The sequence below is a fragment of the Olea europaea genome, chromosome 1, assembly GCF_002742605.1.
Source record: "Olea europaea var. sylvestris chromosome 1, O_europaea_v1, whole genome shotgun sequence".
Classification (NCBI taxonomy): Eukaryota; Viridiplantae; Streptophyta; class Magnoliopsida; order Lamiales; family Oleaceae; genus Olea; species Olea europaea.
The window spans coordinates 28396146-28416463 of NC_036237.1; the positions used below are offsets into that span (position 1 = coordinate 28396146).

At 34.8% G+C, this 20318-nt stretch overlaps 1 protein-coding gene and 1 pseudogene across 1 annotated transcript; both read left to right on the top strand.

Annotated features, from left to right (window-relative positions):
* Positions 1 to 7174, top strand: LOC111399854 (ATP synthase subunit d, mitochondrial-like). The gene is made up of 5 exons (XM_023027350.1): positions 1 to 367; positions 2663 to 2744; positions 5988 to 6052; positions 6696 to 6782; positions 6871 to 7174. The coding sequence occupies exons 1-5, from the start codon at positions 197 to 199 to the stop codon at positions 6970 to 6972; spliced, it is 507 nt and encodes a 168-aa protein (XP_022883118.1). The 5' UTR covers positions 1 to 196; the 3' UTR covers positions 6973 to 7174.
* Positions 7175 to 10137: 2963 nt separating this feature from the next.
* LOC111399864 lies at positions 10138 to 18944 on the top strand (annotated as a pseudogene).
* The last annotated feature ends 1374 nt before the right edge of the window (positions 18945 to 20318 follow it).

Here is a 20318-nt window from a genome sequence, read left to right on the forward strand (position 1 = left end):
AAAGTCAGGGGAAAAAAAGAGAGAAAAATGCTTTCGTCTCCCCCATGTTGATAGGGCATTTACCAAGATAAGCTATACAAACAGACACAGACCCAAGTCACACAACACAAACATTCTCCGACTCAAAGTGTCGACGTGTGTTCATTCAATTACTCAATACTCTACAATTTGCCTTTTGATCAATCAAAGAGAGAAAATGAGTGGTTCAGGAAAGAAGGTTGCAGATGTAGCATTCAAGGCTGGAAAGACGATTGATTGGGAAGGGATGGCAAAACTTCTCGTTTCCGACGAGGCCCGCAAGGAGTTCGCCACCCTCCGCCGTGGATTCGATGAAGTCAACACCCAGCTGCAGACCAAGTTCAGCCAGGTCCCAACCCTCTTTCCTCTCTCCTTATGTATGTCTAAAATTAATTTCGTGTTGTTTTATTAATGGCCCATTTGGGGGGGTTTTTTGCAACTGGGTATTATACAGATCTGGGGGATTTCCGGATTTGTAACTTTTTGTAGATTTTGTTTGATTCATTGAGCAATTTATAATTTTTTTTGCATTTTCGCATCACGTTTCAATGCCTGCGACGATGTTTGGCTGAGTTGTATATTAAATGACTGGAAGTAGATGTTTATTTGTCAAGGGATTGAGTTTTACCCCTTTTTTGAAAAACCTTCTCGTGGGGTTCTTTGAATTTATGTTCTTATATTTGTGTCCCTAGCTTTTCCTGGTCCAAATGGACCCTATGCAAATTCGTAGTTTCAAATTTGAATTAGAATATGAAAAATTGATTAAGTTAAACAAAATTATCAATGCTTCTTTTTACGTTAAATTAATTCGTTATTAGTGTTCACCGGAGAACATACTCATGTATAATCCTGCATGTGTGTTTTCTGACCGACGGATCCAGAGCAATGTTTGGAAAGGAAAAATTTGGTATTGAGGGAGAGGTGAGCGACTGTAGCTTGTTGAGGAAATTTTTGACATGCCTCGGGAAATGAAGAAGAAATTGAATGAGATGGTCCTCCTCATGGATATTTATCAATGTGTTGAAAATCGACCTAGGCATCAACTCGAAAAAGGAGGGTCTAGAATCAAAAGGTCGAACCGGGGTTTGACCTGGTTATAATAAATTAAGAAACAAATATATCACAAAAAATTGAGAAAAATAAGTTATTTTTTAGTATTAATTATTATATGTAGCTAAAAGACTTTTAAACTTGACTATATTTACTCATTGTTTGATTCTCATTTTTTTCATAATACATTTTTCTTTCTCTTCTTCTCAAACCAAAAATTCTTCCTTATATTTTTCAACCACACATTCTCCATCAATCTACTATTCTAAAAAGCATTTTTTTTCCATAAAAAAGGGCTCAAACACTCTGTTAATTTTCATTATATCCACTTCTAATCTCAATAAAAAATAAGACAATAGATATAGCTAAAATTTCAACATATAATTTATATAGCATATTTAGCTTATGTTTAGGTTTCATTTTTTTATTAAAAACTTAATAGCTACTTTTCAAGTCTAAGGACTTGTTCGGCAGTGATTTTGAGAATTGATTTTTTGATCATTGGAGAGAAAAGTGGGTACTATCTATGAGATAAGTAAAAAATGACAGTTGGAATAGTGAAATAACGATCAAAAAATTGATTTTTTGGGGATTAAAATCCTTACCGAACATGCACTAAATATAATTTTAACCACATAATTGAAGAAATGAAATAATTTATTTTTGAGGATCAAAATTTCAAATAAAAATAGCATTTCACGCCTTAAGTATTCCCAAAAGGTATTAAAAGGCTTTAAAGGTGTCCATTTATAATATTAAGCAATCCCACTTCAAAACTGGGAAGGAAAAAAGGCCAAAGAAAGCAACTACAAGATGGCCAGTGAAACAGTAATTTGTGAGCCTACAACCTTTTTGACATTGGACCTAAAACTTTTAGTTTATAATTAAAAAATGAACCACTCAAATCAGAGAAGCCAGTGCAAGGTCACTGGTTTGTGGTTGGACCATGCTTTTGGCCAGGTTTTTTTTGGGTTATTAGTTTAAAGGGTTTTGAATTATAACTGAACTGGTTTACTAGTCGGTTCCCGTGTTTTCCAGTTGAAGTGTTCGGTCCGGTCTGGTTTTGACAATACCGATATTTATTATTAACAATGTAGTAGCATGTGAAACATTCCGAGCCCCTGAGGAAAGAGTCGTGTGTGGTCAATGTTTTTTTTGTCTAAATAGCTAAGCCCCTGTTTAAGCCACATTTTTTTAAAACCTCATTTTTTTCTCGAACTCATTTTTAACTACACATTCTTCTAATAAAGATAATTTTACATGTAAACCCTAACATTTTCCTACTTTTTAACATGCACTCTCTAAAAATTCACCATTACAAAATCTATTTTCCCCGAAAATGGGGCTCAAACAAAACCTAAACTTTACATAATACCTGCTATCAGCTTAACTAAGGGGGTTTCAACCCACAGTTTGTTTTCGTATATTGATGATCCAATTTAAATGACTTATATTTTAGAGCAGGCATGTCTTGCCAATGGTTTCTGAACTGCAATGGTGCCAAGTTCTTCTGTCTTTTTTCGAGAGACCAGTAGAATGGATGCACATAAGATTGGATTTCTTCAATTGATCTTTATTTTCTTAAATCTTGCAGGAACCAGAACCCATAGACTGGGAGTATTACAGAAAAGGGATTGGTTCTCGCTTGGTTGATATGTATAAGCAAGCATATGATGGTATGTGCCATAGTTGCTTTTGGATTTTTATTTTGCCCGGCAAATCTCTTCCTGAACAGTGTTGTTACATTCTTGCTGCAAGACTATTTTCTTCACGTGATGTTCTCTCACTTCAATGTTAGAAATAATATTTTAAATCCCTTTACATCTAGGTCCACATACCGAGCTGGTTGTATACAGTGAGAGATAACATTGTGGATGGTTCTTTTAATCTTCGGCTATTGTTCAAATATTTGATTTTTTTCTTACAATAAGGTGGTATATGATAACAAAATTTGGCAAAAAAGTTTAGGTGCTTATTTTATTTATCGTGTTTAATAAGATTAAATGGTATCATTTAAACTATGGTGCTTATTTAATCCAATCTGCACTAGACAATTCAACATGCACTAACAGTTTGTGGCCTTGCAACCCTCATTTTTTAATTTTATCAAACACGCTCTATATAGTACTGTCACTGATATGCATGTAGAATTTGTACGCTATAAGATTAAATGGTATCATTTAAACTATGGTGCATATTTAATCCAATCTGCACTAGACAATTCAACATGCACTAACAGCTTGTGGCCTTGCAACACTCATTTTTTAATTTTATCAAACACCCTCTATATAGTACTGTCGCTGATATGCATGTAGAATTTGTATGCAATAAACTTAGCTGGGCAAAAGATGCCAACACACGCCTGCACACATGCCCTTCAAAACTCTTTTCTTCACACTCATTTTCAACCACATATTCACACAATAAAATAATCTGCACATAAACCTAAAACTTTTCCTTACTTTTTAACCCCACATTCTCTAAAAATTTACTATTCAAAACATTGTCGTCAAGGGGGGGCTATATTTACCTAAAAGTTGATTTTGGACCCGTTTGATTAATTTTATGAAAGTGCTTCTTCTAATTAGAAGAGCTAGTAGAAGAATATGTAAAGCACTTCTAGAATAGAAAATTAATTTCTATTAAGGTGGCTTTTCTAGGAAAATCTTCGACGAGAAACAGAAGCAGAAGTCATGCCAGTTGGGCCCATACTTTATTGCTAGGGAGGTTCTTGACCACGAGTAAAACTATTCTCTTGATTGCAAAAACTAATTCCTGCATGAAGGATGAATTATTTTATCCATGCAGAGTAGTTTTGCTACTTGAGATAAATGGTTCAGTATGTGTGTTCTAGTAATCTGATTAGGGTTTCATTTAAAGCCTATATTTAAGTGCATTTTTCAATGGATCGTTGAGTGCTGGTATGACTTCTTTGTTGTTTAAAAATTGGCTGTAAAAATATGATGGGTTATCAAGTAGCACTTTGTTTGAATTTCCTAATGCATGTGCATGTATTGTGGTAGTTTAGTAACATACTGATTTTCAGAGAGGAAACATTAGACTTCAGCTTCCCAACCCTTACATGCTAGAGCGTCTAGGTCCCAAAGCTACAAAATTGAGCACATGGGCCCCAGTCTTTACATTGCGCTCCTTATTTGTCCTCAATATATAGGAATTTTTCATTTGACTGTTTTAAAGTCATAATCGGCGTCCAGTGAGTAGTAAAGTCAAGCAGGTCAATTCATTGGTGTTAAGAGGACCTCTGTAACCTTATTACTAAATAAAAGGAAAAAGAATGCCCCACTCCCTGCCCGACGGCCAGTATCACAGTGGTGACCACCGGCCATGACCAAAACAGCAGCAGCCATTTATTATCATTAGCAGCAACACCTAAAATAAAAAAAATGTAGCATAATTCATGAACACCCAATCTATGCATAAGACTGGAGTTTTACATGATGCTGGTGTGAATTGTATTTGGACACTTCAAAAGCTATACAACCCATTTTTGAACTCTAGTCGGCAGATTTAAAGAAACCAATAAAATTTGACACGTAAATTTATATCAGCAACCCTATCCATAAAATTGTATGAGTATAGGCAGGTTCATGATGCCAATACCAGATTTCCACCTGTAATCCTAAATGTGTAGATACGTATTAGATATGGAGGCCACTGGTTATCCATTAATAGCATTTCTGAGTTAAATTTTACCATGCACTACATTTTTTTTTCCATAGAACTTGGACCGTCACAGAATCTGCATGCTTGTATTGATAGTTTGTCATTGACTTTTATTTTAAAAACTAGCATTTTAGATGACGTCATGAAGTAGAAGCCCAAAACAGCCTCATATTCAAGATACTCTTTTAGCGTTATTGCATGGTTGCATTACCTTTATTTTTGAATGGTGAACTTTGTTTGATAATAGTTGCTAGTGCAAGTAATAAAAATTGGAATTTATATCAATAACACTGTAGTTCATTTTAGAAAATTGATATCAAGTAAGAGACAGTGCTGTTTTAAAAAAACTTGTCCGTAAACACAGCTCCCTAGCTATGAGTTATAATAGAGAACAATAATGTGCTTGAGGAGATAATCCAGGGAAATTTCTATATCAGTTTTTGGAATTTTAGAACAACTCCTCAGAATGCCCTTTTAGCTTCGGATCATGATAAAAGTGTTTCATCCAGGGAAATTTCTTTATCAAATTTTAGAAGTTGGGAACAACTCATCAGAATCTCTAGTTTAGCTTCCAACTGAAGCACGATAAAAGTGCTTCAGGTATTTTTTGTTTATGGGAAGATATCATGGTCCTAATTAAGTGACTTTACCTGTAGTTTATTCATCTTGTAATGATTCCATTATTAACAATGGAGAATGTTTAAGAAAGACAATTTCTCTGGGATTGAAATGGAAAAAGAAATTGTCCTCTTTTATTTGTCGAAAATGAAGTGTAAGATGTCTGATATACCTATATTAACCAAGGTTTTACTTGACCTGCAACATGCACATCTGTTTCTATCTATACACTCGCACACACGGTGGGGAGCCGAAGGGATCTTATCCAAAATAAATTTGTGAAAATGTTTCCTTTTTAAAATGAATTTTGAGCACACTTTTGTTGTTAGAAATAGTAAGGCTGAGAAAGTAGCTGCGAAGTGTGACAAAAAGGCTGAGAAGTTAGAACGAAGGTAGGAGCAACTTTGCAGGGCTATATTTTGGGTTATGAATAGTTCAGCAATTAATGGTCTTTCATAAGAAATTTTATGAGAAGGTTAATTTGTTAGTCAAACTCTTAGTTAAGATTTCCAGAGTCTAGATAATTCTGCCACTGTTTGGAGCCTGATTGCACTTCATCTCGGTTTGAATTTCTTGCCTTAAGTGGTACATCTGATCAATCATATTTTGCTTTGCAGAGGTTAAAATCCCTCAATACGTTGACAATGTCACTCCTCAGTACAAGCCCAAGTTTGACGCGCTGGTGAGAAGATTTAGGAATATAATCTATAATTACAGCTCTGGACAAATATGTTCAATGCTAGGGAAATTTATTTCTTTCTCCTATTTCAGTGCCCAACAGACATAAATTCATTTGCGTACATGAATTTGTTAACTGTCTGTGGAAGTGGTAAATTTTAGATGTTAGTATACTTGCTGAGATATTATCTAAACAAGCATGTTGAGAAACTCAAGGCAGACTGTTTTTTAAAAATTGAAAACAAATTAAGAATGCTAAAGTATTTGTCAAGTGGGATTTTGAAGGATTCTGATATACTAAACACTATTCTTGGAAGTACATTTAGAATTGCTCTTGAAAGAACTACGTTTTTTGTTTTTCTCCCCAAATCACTGCATGATTACAATCTTCAAAATAGTACGTTATATCAGAACAGTTCGAGAAGAGGAATTCATCCCTCGATGCAAATATACAGAAATGGGTGGGGATTGTAGGGTTAATAGTAGACAATCAGCATACACTGCAGATCAACCTTACCCTCATAAGCTAGTGACAACTGAAGATACCCTGACACTTGTGCAGTTGCGTGACTTCATTTGCAACTCTCCTTTATTCTTCTGAAATTTTAGGAGAATCTTAAATTAATGTTTCTTGTCTTGAGTTACAGCTGGTAGAGCTTAAAGAGGCTGAGCAGAAGTCACTTAAGGAGTCTGAAAGATTAGAAAAAGAAATTGCAGATGTACAAGAGTTGAAGGTGAAGCATACACATTTTTTTGGAAGTATAAATTCCCATCATAACCCATCTTTCTCTCTGGATTTCTCATTCAATTTTGGTGCAACAGATGAAACTTAGTACGATGACAGCAGATGAGTACTTTGTGAAGCATCCTGAACTGAAGAAGAAATTTGACGATGAAATCCGAAATGATTATTGGGGCTATTAGTTTGAGCTTCTCATCTTGCAGGTGAACATCCTCTTCGAGTTCAACTGCGTATGACGAATAAAAGAGAAGACGTAATTTGTTTTGTCAGTTTGTTTCTTGGGGTACTCTGAAGATTTGAACCACAATAAATTATTGCATAATGTCCAAATGCACCCTCACATTTGAGGATTAAAATGTGTTCAAATATGAAGATTCCGTCTCAGGAGATTTTTTTTTTTTTTTTTTTTTTTTTTTTTTTGGGGGTTGGGGGGGGGGGGTGGGTGGGCCCCGGGGGGGGGTGGTGTGATGGGATGAACTTATACGGATTTTCACCTCTTCATGCAAACCAATGAGAACGATCTCTGGAACGAAATTTCCCTTTGTGAAACTTGTATCTGACCATTCTCCAGCTCCTTGCCTCAACAAAAGATGTTATTGATTGGGCCATTAGGGGCAATGCACGTATTTATTGAGATAATTTTGTGAGGGTCTACGAAAATGGTTCTCAAAACTTCGAGTTTGTTTGAGTTTCAACAGAAAGTCGACAGCCCTTGATTACATTATAATTTCGGAAATTATATCTGCTGTCCCTTCCCTGCTTGCTCTCCCCTTCCTTCCCCTTGTGTAGTTCGACCCTCCACGACATGGTCGCCCTCTCTGTGCTCCTGACATGCAACTAGAAGGGGGGGGGGTCCTTTTGGCATGGTTTTTAAAAAGTCGTAAGGAATTTTTGCGTAGCATCTGAGGGAGGGAGGGATGTGGGCGAGTTGCAGTGGATGGTCGGGGGATCGAGGCAGTTGGGGGTAGGGCGTTGGGGAGAAGATGGGAAGAAGGAAAGATGAAGGCATCCATTTTAAAGTGTTAGGATGAAAATTTAAATGACATTTTGTTTACATGATTTTGCCATTTCTCACTTTTGACCAGTGAAAGACTGCCTTTCGAAAACCCATAAATTTGAAGTATCCATTGACATGGTTTTTGTTTGTTGTAGAAGAGTTTTTTAAGGAGTCATCTTAATTAGTGTTTGAAAATAAATGTTTAAAAGAGGTTTTTCTTATTTTAAAAGAGCTTTTAGAAGAAGTCATGTTGAATCATCTTCCTTTAAGAGCTTTTTTAATTAGTAGAAGCGTTTTTATAAAATTAACCAAATAAGTTTAAAAATGATTTTTGAGTCTCAAAAACCATTTTTTGAATTCGACTTTTCAAAAGTCATTTCAAATGAGTCATTATTATTCTTACAACATTTTCGAGTGACTTTATTTTAAAAAGCATTTTAGTCATGATTTATAAATATAGAGCATCTTTAAGCTTATGCTAGATAGCCATTATAAAGATACATTGAAGAAAAAATGATGTCTTTTAAAGTGAATTTTGGAGAATGCGTGGTTAGAAGGAAAAAATTTGAATTTATGTATAAAATATATTATTGTGTGAATGTGTGATTAAAAATGAGTATGAAAAATAAACAATCTTATTTTAAAAAGAATCAAACGGTGGCTAAGTTTAAAGGGAATTTTTTTTTTTTTTTTCACTTCAATATACTTTTTAATTTTTGTCCTTAACTTACCGTTTTTTTTCCAATAATCATTTATTGTTTTTCTTTTATATTTTAATAAATATATATTTTAGATACAATAACTAAAATATTTAATATAAAATGAACCATTTAAGTGGTTGACTATTGATGTGGTTTCTTAAAATGCAATCTTGATAAAATATAAAATGAGAATTAATTTGACTCTATTTTAAAAAGTTAAAATAAAAGATTTTCGTAAAACATAATTTCAAAGAGAACCTTATTTTTTAAGAGTTTCTTGAATATATTATTCAAGTCAACTAAATGTGTTAAATTATTTTTAGATCATGTAGATAAGTATGATTGATCGTCTGCATTTTCAACATTTTTATTATTTAATCGTAATAGAATATAATGGGAATTCAAATCATTTTTATTATTTTTTAGATTATGTAGATAAGTATGATTGAATAATTCATCCTAAATCCATTCATTCAAATATTATATATCAACGTGAATTTTATATATTCATTCTACTTTAAATATATTCCTAACACTATAGATTCATATAATTTCTAAAATCGTAAACTCGTTCAAAACAAATGAATGAAACAAGAACAAAACAAGTGATATTTAAAATGAAATAAAATAATTATAATTGGATTACAAATAATAATCGTTTCTAGTATTTATGATTGGCAAACTCATCATTATATTCGAGACTACTTTTTTTTTTTGGCCCAAAGAAGGCAATTTTATCATTAAAGCAATCATACAAATGATAACTTTGTTGGATCATTCGTAGTTGGATGTCAAATTTCTATACGAGTAAGTTTAGAATAATATTAAAACTTACTTAAAAAAAATTATAAAACAAAAAACAAAAGTCAAAAGACAAATTTCAGTTTCCCAAATCCTAATGTTCCCCCCACCTGGTCCCCCTCCTCCGTTCTTCTCCAGCAACAAGGTGCTGTCCGTCGTGTCAATGAACAAAACTAAGACATGTTCTTTCTCCTCAAACACCCACTTGACACCCACAAAAAACCAAAACCCACCAACCTACAGTACGTCCAAACACAACCTAAAACTATCAGCCACTAGCCATCATTTGATTTTGAAAAAAATGAAAAAGAAGAATGAGAAAATGAAGAACAGCAAAAGAACTGCTGTGGTTTGTTGGTAAAACTCAGAACTGAATAGTAGCCGGTTGTCAATTATAATTTGCCGTCCGATAGAATATAATTTTGATGATTTAGGTAGAATTGAAGTAATTGATTCAACAAATGGGTGTGAATTTTATTATTACTTAAAGTAAATTTATATATAACTTAAAATATAGTAAAATTTTGACAACATACTAATAAAATTTACTTAAGAGTGAATTTATGTGTGATACTCCCGAGTTAGCACATATTCTGGAGATACAAAAGTGCAGAAAAGTGCAGAAAAAGAGCCAATCGGTAGACTGTAGTCTGATTAAACGGCCGACTGGCGACTGTTAAAACTCATTTTAGGAAATCTCATAACCATTTTCATATCAATTGAATCCAAGTCCTGCTGCTCGTATACCAGGAAATTTGATTCTACGGTAGCGGAAGTAGTAGAAAAAGGTAGTAATCTAAAAGAATGTGTAAGAGTGAATTTATGTGTAATACTCCCGAGTTAGCACATATTCTGGAGATACAAAAGTGCAGAAAAAGAGCCAATCGGTAGACTGTAGTCTGATTAAACGGCCGACTGGCGACTGTTAAAACTCATTTTAGGAAATCTCATAACCATTTTCATATCAATTGAATCCAAGTCCTGCTGCTCGTATACCAGGAAATTTGATTCTACGGTAGCGGAAGTAGTAGAAAAAGGTAGTAATCTAAAAGAATGTCAGTGCAGGAATATCTAGACGTGCACATGCTTTCCCGGAAAATAGAGGACGCCGTAAATGCGGCGGTTAGGGCTAGGACTCCGGATCCAGTTCTATTTATCTCCAATCACATGAGAAAAGCTGTATCGTCTGCAATTACCAAGGTCAAAGCCAGGCAAATTCTCGATAGCAGAGGAATTCCCACTGTTGAAGTTGATTTGTTCACCAACAAAGGAATCTTCCGCGGTGCTGCCCCCAGCGGTGCCTCGTGTGGAATGTACAAGTTTATGTCCATTTTTTTTAACGAGTATTGGCCTGATATTTTGTTGTAATTAATTGTTAGAATTTGGAATACTGTTAATTGATAAGAAGTAGGGAACTGGTAGTTAAATCACTGGACACCAAAAAAAAAAAAAAGAAGAGGATTTTGAAGTCTATTGTTTTATGTATATTTGGCGTTCTTTCCGAAACGTAGGGATTTGAATATAATTGTTTTTTTGTTGTTAACATCTATGATTATAAAATGGAGAAATCATCATCATCTGGTGAAAGCCACGAAAGTTTGTTAACATAGCTTCTATTGAACCCCATGGATTAAAATATCATATGATAGTTTCAATTTCAATTGCATAAATATTAAAGACAGTAATGGGAATCAGGTCCTTGCATTGGCTGTCCAAAACTGAAACTACAGCTTCAGATTTCAAGTAAACCAAATTTTCTTTTCTTCAATATAGAATGAGGTTTTCGAGAAATGCTTCAAGTATTTTCGACCTGTCTGCTGTGTTCAATAGGTGTAGTTCTGCATGTTTATGGATTTGATATTGTTATTTTCACTGGAAACTCTTAGAACAATAAATTTTCTCCATTGACTCAAAAACCATATTATTTGGTGGCTAGCAAATGCTTTTGATTGACTTTCTTGGTGCATGTTTGAGCTATTAGTGCTACATAGAAAATAATCACCTTGAACCTATAACCGCTTGTCGATTTCAATCACGACAAAGAGTTCTTTTATTACTGACATTTTAGAGGAATTTGAGATCAGGAAATGATTTAGTTCATGTTAAAATCATTTCATTTGCAGGACTACATTGCATAGTTACCGGTACACAAGTTTTTTTCCAGTATTCTGACATTGTACCAGTTTTCTTACACGAGTCAAAACATTTTGTCAAAAGCTAGATCTTGAAGTCCAGTAGGGGTAGCTTCATTAATTGTTTTATAATTAGGTATGAGGCTATTGAATTGCGAGATGGAGACAATGGAACATATCTTGGAAATGGTGTGAGTCGGGCTGTCAAAAATATCAATGACAAAATATCTGAAGCTTTAATCGGTATGGATCCAACTCTCCAAGCTCAAATTGATCAAGTCATGATTGAATTGGACAAGACAGAAAAGAAGGTAGCTTATGAAATCTATATCTGTACAAATGACGTCACACTTTAAATAGATTGGATTTTCTATATTTATTTTTAGTTTACCATTTACAGGGTGATCTTGGAGTAAATGCAATTATAGCAGTCTCAATTGCCGCTTGCAAAGCTGGGGCTTCTCAAAAAGAGGTATGCCCACCTTGAATCTTAATTATGCCACTTTGAGAGACATAAAAAAATTATCTTAAATCTGAGTGAAAGTTCATCTCCAGGTTCCACTCTACAGATACATTGCTGATCTAGCAGGCAAAACCAACTTTCGTCTTCCTGTACCTGCCTTCACTGTCATCAATGGTGGGAAATATGCTGGGAACAGTCTGCCAATTCAGGTAAGGTGCATTTGGGTTAATGTTTCCGGTTTCACTTGCTGTTTACTTTGTAGTTTATCTCATATTAGTCAAACAACCAGACAGGCGATCCTTGTGAATGAATTTGTTCTCACAAATTATTTAGTGGTGATTGCTTCATTGTTGTTTGATATATTTTATACATTCAAGATAGTTCTATTAGTCGATGGTCAAAAATGGCAACTAGATAACCCTAAGCTCATAAGTATGGAATGACCAGATATCCTGACAGGATATTTCCAGAAAAGAAGATTAGCAACTGAGCAAAAGCTGTTACGGTAACCTGTTATATTAATCACCGTTAAAGATTATCTTAATAAATTAGATAATACTGGCTCTGATCTCACTTTTCTCTCAGATTATATTGAACCAATTACCAAAAATGGCTTATATAGATTATTCAGGAAAAGTCAGTCCATAAACACTTGGTTCTGATTTTTATTTTTTGCTGCGTGTGTTGGGTTTGTTGGGGGTGAGTGGGTCTCCTTCACATTAGGACTATTGGACTTTAGGAGGTGGTTTTCTCATTTTTCTCATGTCTCATACAAATACTAGTTGGAATTCTAACTCGTGAAGGATTTTAATCCCACCATTTTTCCATCTCCAAAACTTTGGCTAGGCAGTTACTTGTTTTTTATTAAATTATTAGAAAAGCATGTGATATACCATCTAATAATCTTGTCATAACTGATAATGAACTTTTATGTATTCGCAGTTTGAAATCTAATTTTTGAAACTGTGCCAAACAGCATAACATTTGTATCACATATTACCTTGTTGATAATCAATTCTGAGACTCTACTTTAATAATTTCAACAGAATGTAGTTGGGGTAATTATGCATAAATAAGTTGACAGAAACTCTCTCATTTGACTCTAATGTGCACATTGTTTAGTTAACATATCGTTAGAAGCAAACCAGTCGTTACAAAGTAGAAAAAGAGTGTCTTTCGTGAAGCATGATCCTTGTCTCTCTCTCTTTCCTTGATTGAGTTCATATTTATGTATATGCACTAGACTTATTCAAGGCAAAATCAAAATGCTATGGGTAATTAATTTGATTTTGTCCTTCTATCCCCAAATTTATTCCCTACACTTTTACCCAGTCGTATTCTTTGCAGTTTGCTTCAATTTTTTTACCTTTTTCTTTCATCTGATCTCCAGTGTTGTTTATAGCGATATGTTTAATATAACTGACAGTCGCCACTAAAATTTTATCAGGAAATTATGATTCTCCCTGTTGCAGCAAGAAAATTTGAGGAGGCATTGCAAATGGGTGCTGAAACTTATCATCATTTAAAGGTGACTTGGCAACTGTGAAAGAGTTTTTACCTTTTTTTATCACTTTATATCTATTCAATTGCCAATTGTAATAGAGTTAATTGCATTCATGTTTATAAAACTATAAACGACCCTTTCTACAGTTTATCACTTTAGTTTTTTGGGAAGCATAAATTTAATCTTTTCTGTCAATTCAAAATTACAGAAAAGAAATCTGATCATAATTATGGCAGCATTTCTAGCATGTATCTCACCCATTGCTTTTGTGCATAATGCAAAATTTTCTCGCGATGAAACTTTGAGAAATAATGCTTTGTTTTCTTTTTGGCTGACCATGGTGGTGAGCATTTTTGACATGTTTTAGAAAGACATCTTTGTGAGAGTTTTTCATATTTAAGTCATACTCATGGTTTGCTGCTTTAATTTGTCATATTCTGAAATTGTCGGATGAACCTTACTGACTGAATAACGTTCTGTCTTTTAATCCATGTTAACTTGTGTACTCCCATCTTTGCTTGTATGAAGGCAGGCTATAATTACAGAAAAATATGGTGCACATGGATGTAATGTTGGGGAAGATGGTGGTTATACTCCAAATATTTCCAGGCAAGTTTTTCTTCATTTGGTTTCTTCTGTTGAACCAAATTGGTGGTCCTGATTTTCAGTATCTGCAGCTTGAAAGAAGGTTTGGATCTTGTAAAGGAGGCCATTGGCAGAACAGGCTATAATGACAAAATAAAGATAGCAATTAATGTTGCCGCTACTGAGTTTTGCATAGGTGATGTACTTCATCCTTGATGGTGTGACGCCCTTCTTGTAGAACAGAAAATCTGTATGTTCTTCTAGTATCATGAGTTGAGAAACACTGGGAAAGTATCAGAATTCCACATATATGTTTTCCTTCTCTATAAAAACTCTTGAAAGTTTATGCTCGTCTAAAACTCCAAAACAGTTCTGTTACCATGCAACCAGAGCCTGCCTTTTGTTATAATTACTCTGAAAATGATGCTAGTTGTTCTAAAATATTATTATTATTAATAAAACACTGAAACTCTTTCATACCATGTCGATTAATGCTAAAACTTTTTCATACTGTGTCAGTTCATGCTTCTATGATGATAACTTTCTTGATTCACAATTCAGACATCGAAATGGAATTATGATGTATGTTTTATTATCTTATTTTCCCCATCTAAAGTCGATAGCATATTCATTGACAAACATTTCATGCAATTCCATGTTCTTTATGTCCACTTGTAGTCGTGTATTATGAATGTTGCCTCATTTTAATGACTTAAACTTGTTCAAAATTCGGATAGGTGAGGACTTTTTGAAATTTAGGAATTTGTGATTAGGTTTCCACTGAATTTTATAAAAATTATATATAATGGAACTACGATACCGTGATTAAATTCCAATTATGCTGTCCAGTTCCTCATTGTCTTCATGCCTATACAGGACATGACTTAAGCATGTGAATGACTAATGAATTAGATGGAATGAGTTCAAGGAATGAAATAAAGGCTCTTCAGGGAGCTTTATTATTGCGGTGAAGCTTGCTATATTGTGCATGTGTGAGCAATCATTACATACAGGCTACAGCAATGGAACTGTTTCCACCTTAAATATCATCCTCTGATTTCTCGACTTTAGAACAAAAAAACTACCTGAAAGTGTCAGCTTCAATGCCACAAAGGATCGTGTTAGCATGAATCTGGATCAGCATAAATAACAAACTGAAATCATGAACCATGTAAGAGATGGTGATGGAGACATGATAGCAAGGGAGACTAGGCATTTTCTGAACTTGATAAAGTCACTGGTGCTTTAGTCCGGTCAACAATGTTTTTTCACCATCTGGATAATTAAACATAAGACAGTACTTTCGTACCTTTTTTATAAACTTCAGGCATTTTTGGGTTTATAGATAAATAAAACTACTTGGCTGGATTTTATTGAATTTATGTAAATATTCTGCATTTTTCTTAACTTGTGAAATTGGTTGTGGTCAATTCAAGTTGTATCCTCGGGGTACCCAACATTTGCTTCTGCTTGATATTTCTTTGCTATTCTTTGAAGTGTTGAGAGATTGCCTGTTGCCTTGAAAAATGTTCCTATTTAAGGGTGTCTTTATTGCCGGCTGGGTCACTTGAGCCATTGTTCCCAGCCGTTTGAAGAGATTATATTCTTTGTTCAACTTTAAGTTTCTCAGTTTATCTTATCTCTTTTATAAATTTATTAGCTTCTCATTTGTTCGAGAGGAACTGATTGTTTTGTTCGCTTATTTAGGTACTAAGTATGATTTGGATCATAAATCTCCAAATAAATCAGGTCAAAATTTCAAGTCAGGAGAGGATATGATTGATATGTACAAAGAACTCTGCGAAGGTATCTTAATTGCTAATTACATTTCTTTGATAGTTATTTCCCTGGGTCCTTGAATACGAAAGCTGCAGGCCTGAAAAAATCGATTTTTTTCTTCTATCCCAATATCTCATTACTCTTCTTGCAATACTTGGGGCTCTGGCAGAATACCCTGTTGTGTCAATTGAAGATCCATTCGACAAGGAGGATTGGGAACATGTCAAGCCAAGCATTTTTCTGGTCTTGGAATATGCCAGGTTTGCATTGCCTGAGACTCTTATTGAAGACTTTTTAATTGCAACGTCGACCCTACTGAAGTTGCTGCCACAGAATGACCACCAGATGAGGTTTGGAGTGAATACCTATCTGCAACTCCTGTGCAAGAATAACTTCTAATTAGAAATTAGAATTAACTCTCAGGAAGTTTAAGCTCTCTGCTCAAAACAAAGTGAATGAAATAAGCGTGGCAGGATGGACTCTGTCTTCATTCAATAACTCTGATAAGGAAAAACAGAATATCAACAGTACTTGAAAGATGCTAATGTAATGCACTTGTCCATGCCTTGCACTTGATGTATTGTGTTCGTTAAATTTTTTAGTGAAATAAAAAAAGTTTAAAAAAGTTAAGGTTTGGGTGATGAATGACCTCAAGAAGTCGAGAAACAATAAAACTTCAGCCACTTGACCACCCTCCCCCTTCAAACACATACACGGACATATACATCTGCAGTAATCTGTAACCCTGCCCTATTAAGTTTTTAGGACTCTTCTGATTGCAGGTTGTGGGAGATGACTTGTTGATGTCAAATCCAAAGCGTATAGAGAGAGCTGCGCAGGAGGCAGCTTGTAATGCACTTAATCTGAAGGTACCTGCTTATGTATACTTGAACTTCAGGCTGGCAATTTAAATGCTGACTGAGGGTAGTGGATTCATTTTTACTGCATTCTGCTAATTCCAGCTGTATTTCTATGTAATGATGACAAGTGAAACAGAAAATAATATAGGGCATTTTGCTAATGACTTATAAATTTTGTTCGTTCCATTTGTTCTTCAAGCTGGATATAAGGTTTTGACTACTGAATTCAATGCTAATTATAGCATTCAGGCTTTGGTGCATTAAAGATAAATGCCCATGTAAAGGGAGTAACTGCACAAAAATACCACTGACCTACATTGGAAACCTGCAAAGCATGTTTTCAGCTACGACGGAGACAGATGTCTCACTCCTACTTGAGCACCGTTGCTTGCTAATGCAATTGCAGCGTGACTAGTTTTTTCCACTTCTGCTTTTAGCATAGGATGAGAACAAATAAATTTATAATGTACTTGAATTTACTATTATTATTGCTTAAATTTGCACCGGTTCAAATAAATTTATAATGTAGTTGAATTTACTCTTATTATTGCTTAAATTTGCACGTGTTGTTGGTTTTCTGTTTACTTCTTCAAGTCATGATCTGTACTCCTTGTTGCAACTAGTGTAGATTATTCGTTAAGAGTCGGAACTGACTGGTTGCTATACATTTTCTACAAGCTTATGACAATTTCAGAGAGCTGTTTATGTCATGTAGAATGCATTTTCGTGCTGTCTGTAATGGAAGAACTGGAATTCAGGTTAACCAGGTTGGGACTGTGACAGAGGTCATCGAAGTCGTCAAAAGAGCAAAGGATGCCCACTGGGGTGTGGTGATATCTCAAAGAGGTGGAGAGACTGAAGATTCTTTCATAGCTGATTTGTCCGTTGGTCTTACCACTGGTCAGATTAAAGCAGGTGTGCCTTGCCGTGGAGAGAGGCTAGCAAAGTACAATCAGGTTTATATCTTACATATTAGTTCCCTGATTTGTGTTTTTGATTTTTTCGAAATCTGAACTTTGTGGAGGAGAGATAATATTCCTAGGGTGGAGTACTGGCAATCCTACACGAGCTATGTTGCATATCCTGATTTATCATATCTTTTAAAATTTGATACTCGTGGGACATGTACCCTAACAGGCTCAACATGTATTGGACATGTTCATGTCACGGTGACTCCATTTTATAAATTGGAATATAAACAATAAAAAATAATTTGATAAGAATTGAATGAACTTCATGTTGAAGTTGTTTTATATCTATTATGTGCACTTTTTGATGAATCCCTTTATTTCGTTGGCAGTGGTAATACAAAGTACAACTTTAAGTTATGCCAACATAACAAATAACGACTTATTATCACAAGATTTCACCTGCTAAAATTTTAAATCAAAACTGGAAATCAGTTTTATTTTATGAAGTAGAAAACTACAACAATATATGACCTTTAGTATCGCTTGACATGTCTTGTCATGCTTATACCCTCCTATTTGCGATACCAATTGAAAATTGAAAAATTATGTGTTACCTTGTCTGTGGTACCTTTTCCGTATATGTGCTTCGTAGCCTCGAACTTAGTTATAAGTTGTCGTTCTGAAAAACTAGCTCTTAGAAATTGATCTCATAGAGACAAAATGTGTAATGTCTCTTGCACCGCCTGATGATTCAACTCAGTTTCTTTGGTATATCTTCCTGTAACAATATAGAAAACTAAGATAAAGGAAATAACAGAAATAGGAAAGTAGTACTGATAACGTAACACTGACCATTGTGCCTCTATTTGTTTCCCTAGTCTTCCTTTTCAAATTCTGAGCAAAGTAATTTTGTATGTGCTCGTTTGTTTTCCCAATATGTGCTTGCTTGAAACAGGATTAAGTAAAACTGACTGAGAAAAATTTACCTGCAGTTGCTTAGAATTGAAGAAGAGCTTGGGGATCAAGCTGGTTATGTTGGTGATGACTGGAGACACTACTGAACATTTCCGTAGTTTTTCTGTTCCGAGTGGTCTTTTTCCACCGTGTTATTCTGTGGCATTGGCTCCCTCGCTTTTTTGCTGATTGCTTCGACCATATGGAGTATTGTATGCAGCATTTGAGGGACTAGGGAACTTGGCCTTCAGGGTGCTATTTGGCTGCTAAAATTGAGGATTCTAATTTGGTGAGTTGGGAATTTGTGGAAATCAAATGAGTAATTTGAACTAGTGTGCAAGTGATAAAGTAATTGTTTCCAAATGCAAAAACTTACAATTTTGAGACCAAATGCTCGCTTGTGATAAATATATAGTTACGGACACGGCTGAGGATTATTCGAGTTGCATATCCTGCATTTCCAGGTTTGTTCCTGCTGCTCGAGCTGTACTTGGAATTTTAACACGATCCTGCTTGGGAGTGCTTTTACTTTATTATAAGTTAAGCATTCCATGAAGTGGGTGAATGATAAGTGGGTAGCAGTTGTGAATCTTATAAACCGTGTGGATGAAAAAGTATGTTTAATCAATTGAAATTATAATTTAAGCTTTGTCTGACATGCACTTAAATGGTGAATTTTTCAAAATGGCTTCCTTACACTAAAAGGTAAATTAAGGTCTTGTATCTTAGGAACAACTTTTTGACTTTCAAATGTTTATTGTGTTATGACTAAAAATTAATCGTAATTGCACTAAAGAAAAATTGGGCCTGTTTGGGAGGGATTTTTTACTCTAAAAAATTGATTTTTTGATTGTTATTTCACTATTTCAGTTGTAATTTTTGACTTCTTCTCTCACATGTGGACCCCACATTTTTTCTCACGGTCAAAAAATCAATTCTCAAAATCCCTCCCAAACGGGGCCTGAGTGTGTTTGTTGTCCAATCCCCTTATCTTTGTCTTAGAAGAGCATCATTTGTCTCTATTTATAGGCTCAAAGACTATACCACTTAAACGCTCAACATAATTTAGCCATCATGCTGCACAGAAATGTGAGCCACCACCCAGAGTTTCTAGCTCCTTTATTGGCCAATATGATTGATCTTGCACGTCACCATGATTCCTATATTAAAAAAAGGTTGAACCCCAACCTTAAGGGTCCCCACCGACTCTGCCTTGAGTCATCGTGGAGGAGGTAAATCGTAGGATGTGCCTTCCAGGAGTCAGTGTGGAGAGCACATGGATAGGCCAAGACTGTTAACTTATATGGTAACTCTCGCTTGCAACAAAGTCAATTCCACCTTGCGGGGAATCGAACTCTGCACACTGTCGCGCTGAAACCTATCCGTCCTCCCCTTTGCCACTGGGAGATATGCCCTGAGGGCTCACCATGATTCCTATATTGCATCTCTGGCATCTGCTGATGATGATTAGTAGTTGGGTAATCATTGCTTAATTGATCGAAAATGAGGTGTTGCCGTCAAAGTTATCGTGTGTCATATTGAGAATGGTTGATGGCAAGGTAAGGCACTGTGGCAGTAAATATAAATCATGGTGTACTCTAAATTTTGACGACAATTACTCCGATTTGATCTTGAGATTAGCAGGAGTATAATATTCTGAAATATTTATTTAGAGACCTTTTGGTAGTCCTTTTTTCTAAAATGTATTTTTCGTTCTCTTCTTTTCAACCACATATTTTTTATTAAAATAATATTACACGTAAATCAAAAATTTTTCCTTATTTTTCAACCGCACATTTTACATCAATTTACTATTCTAAAATACATTTTTACATAAAAAT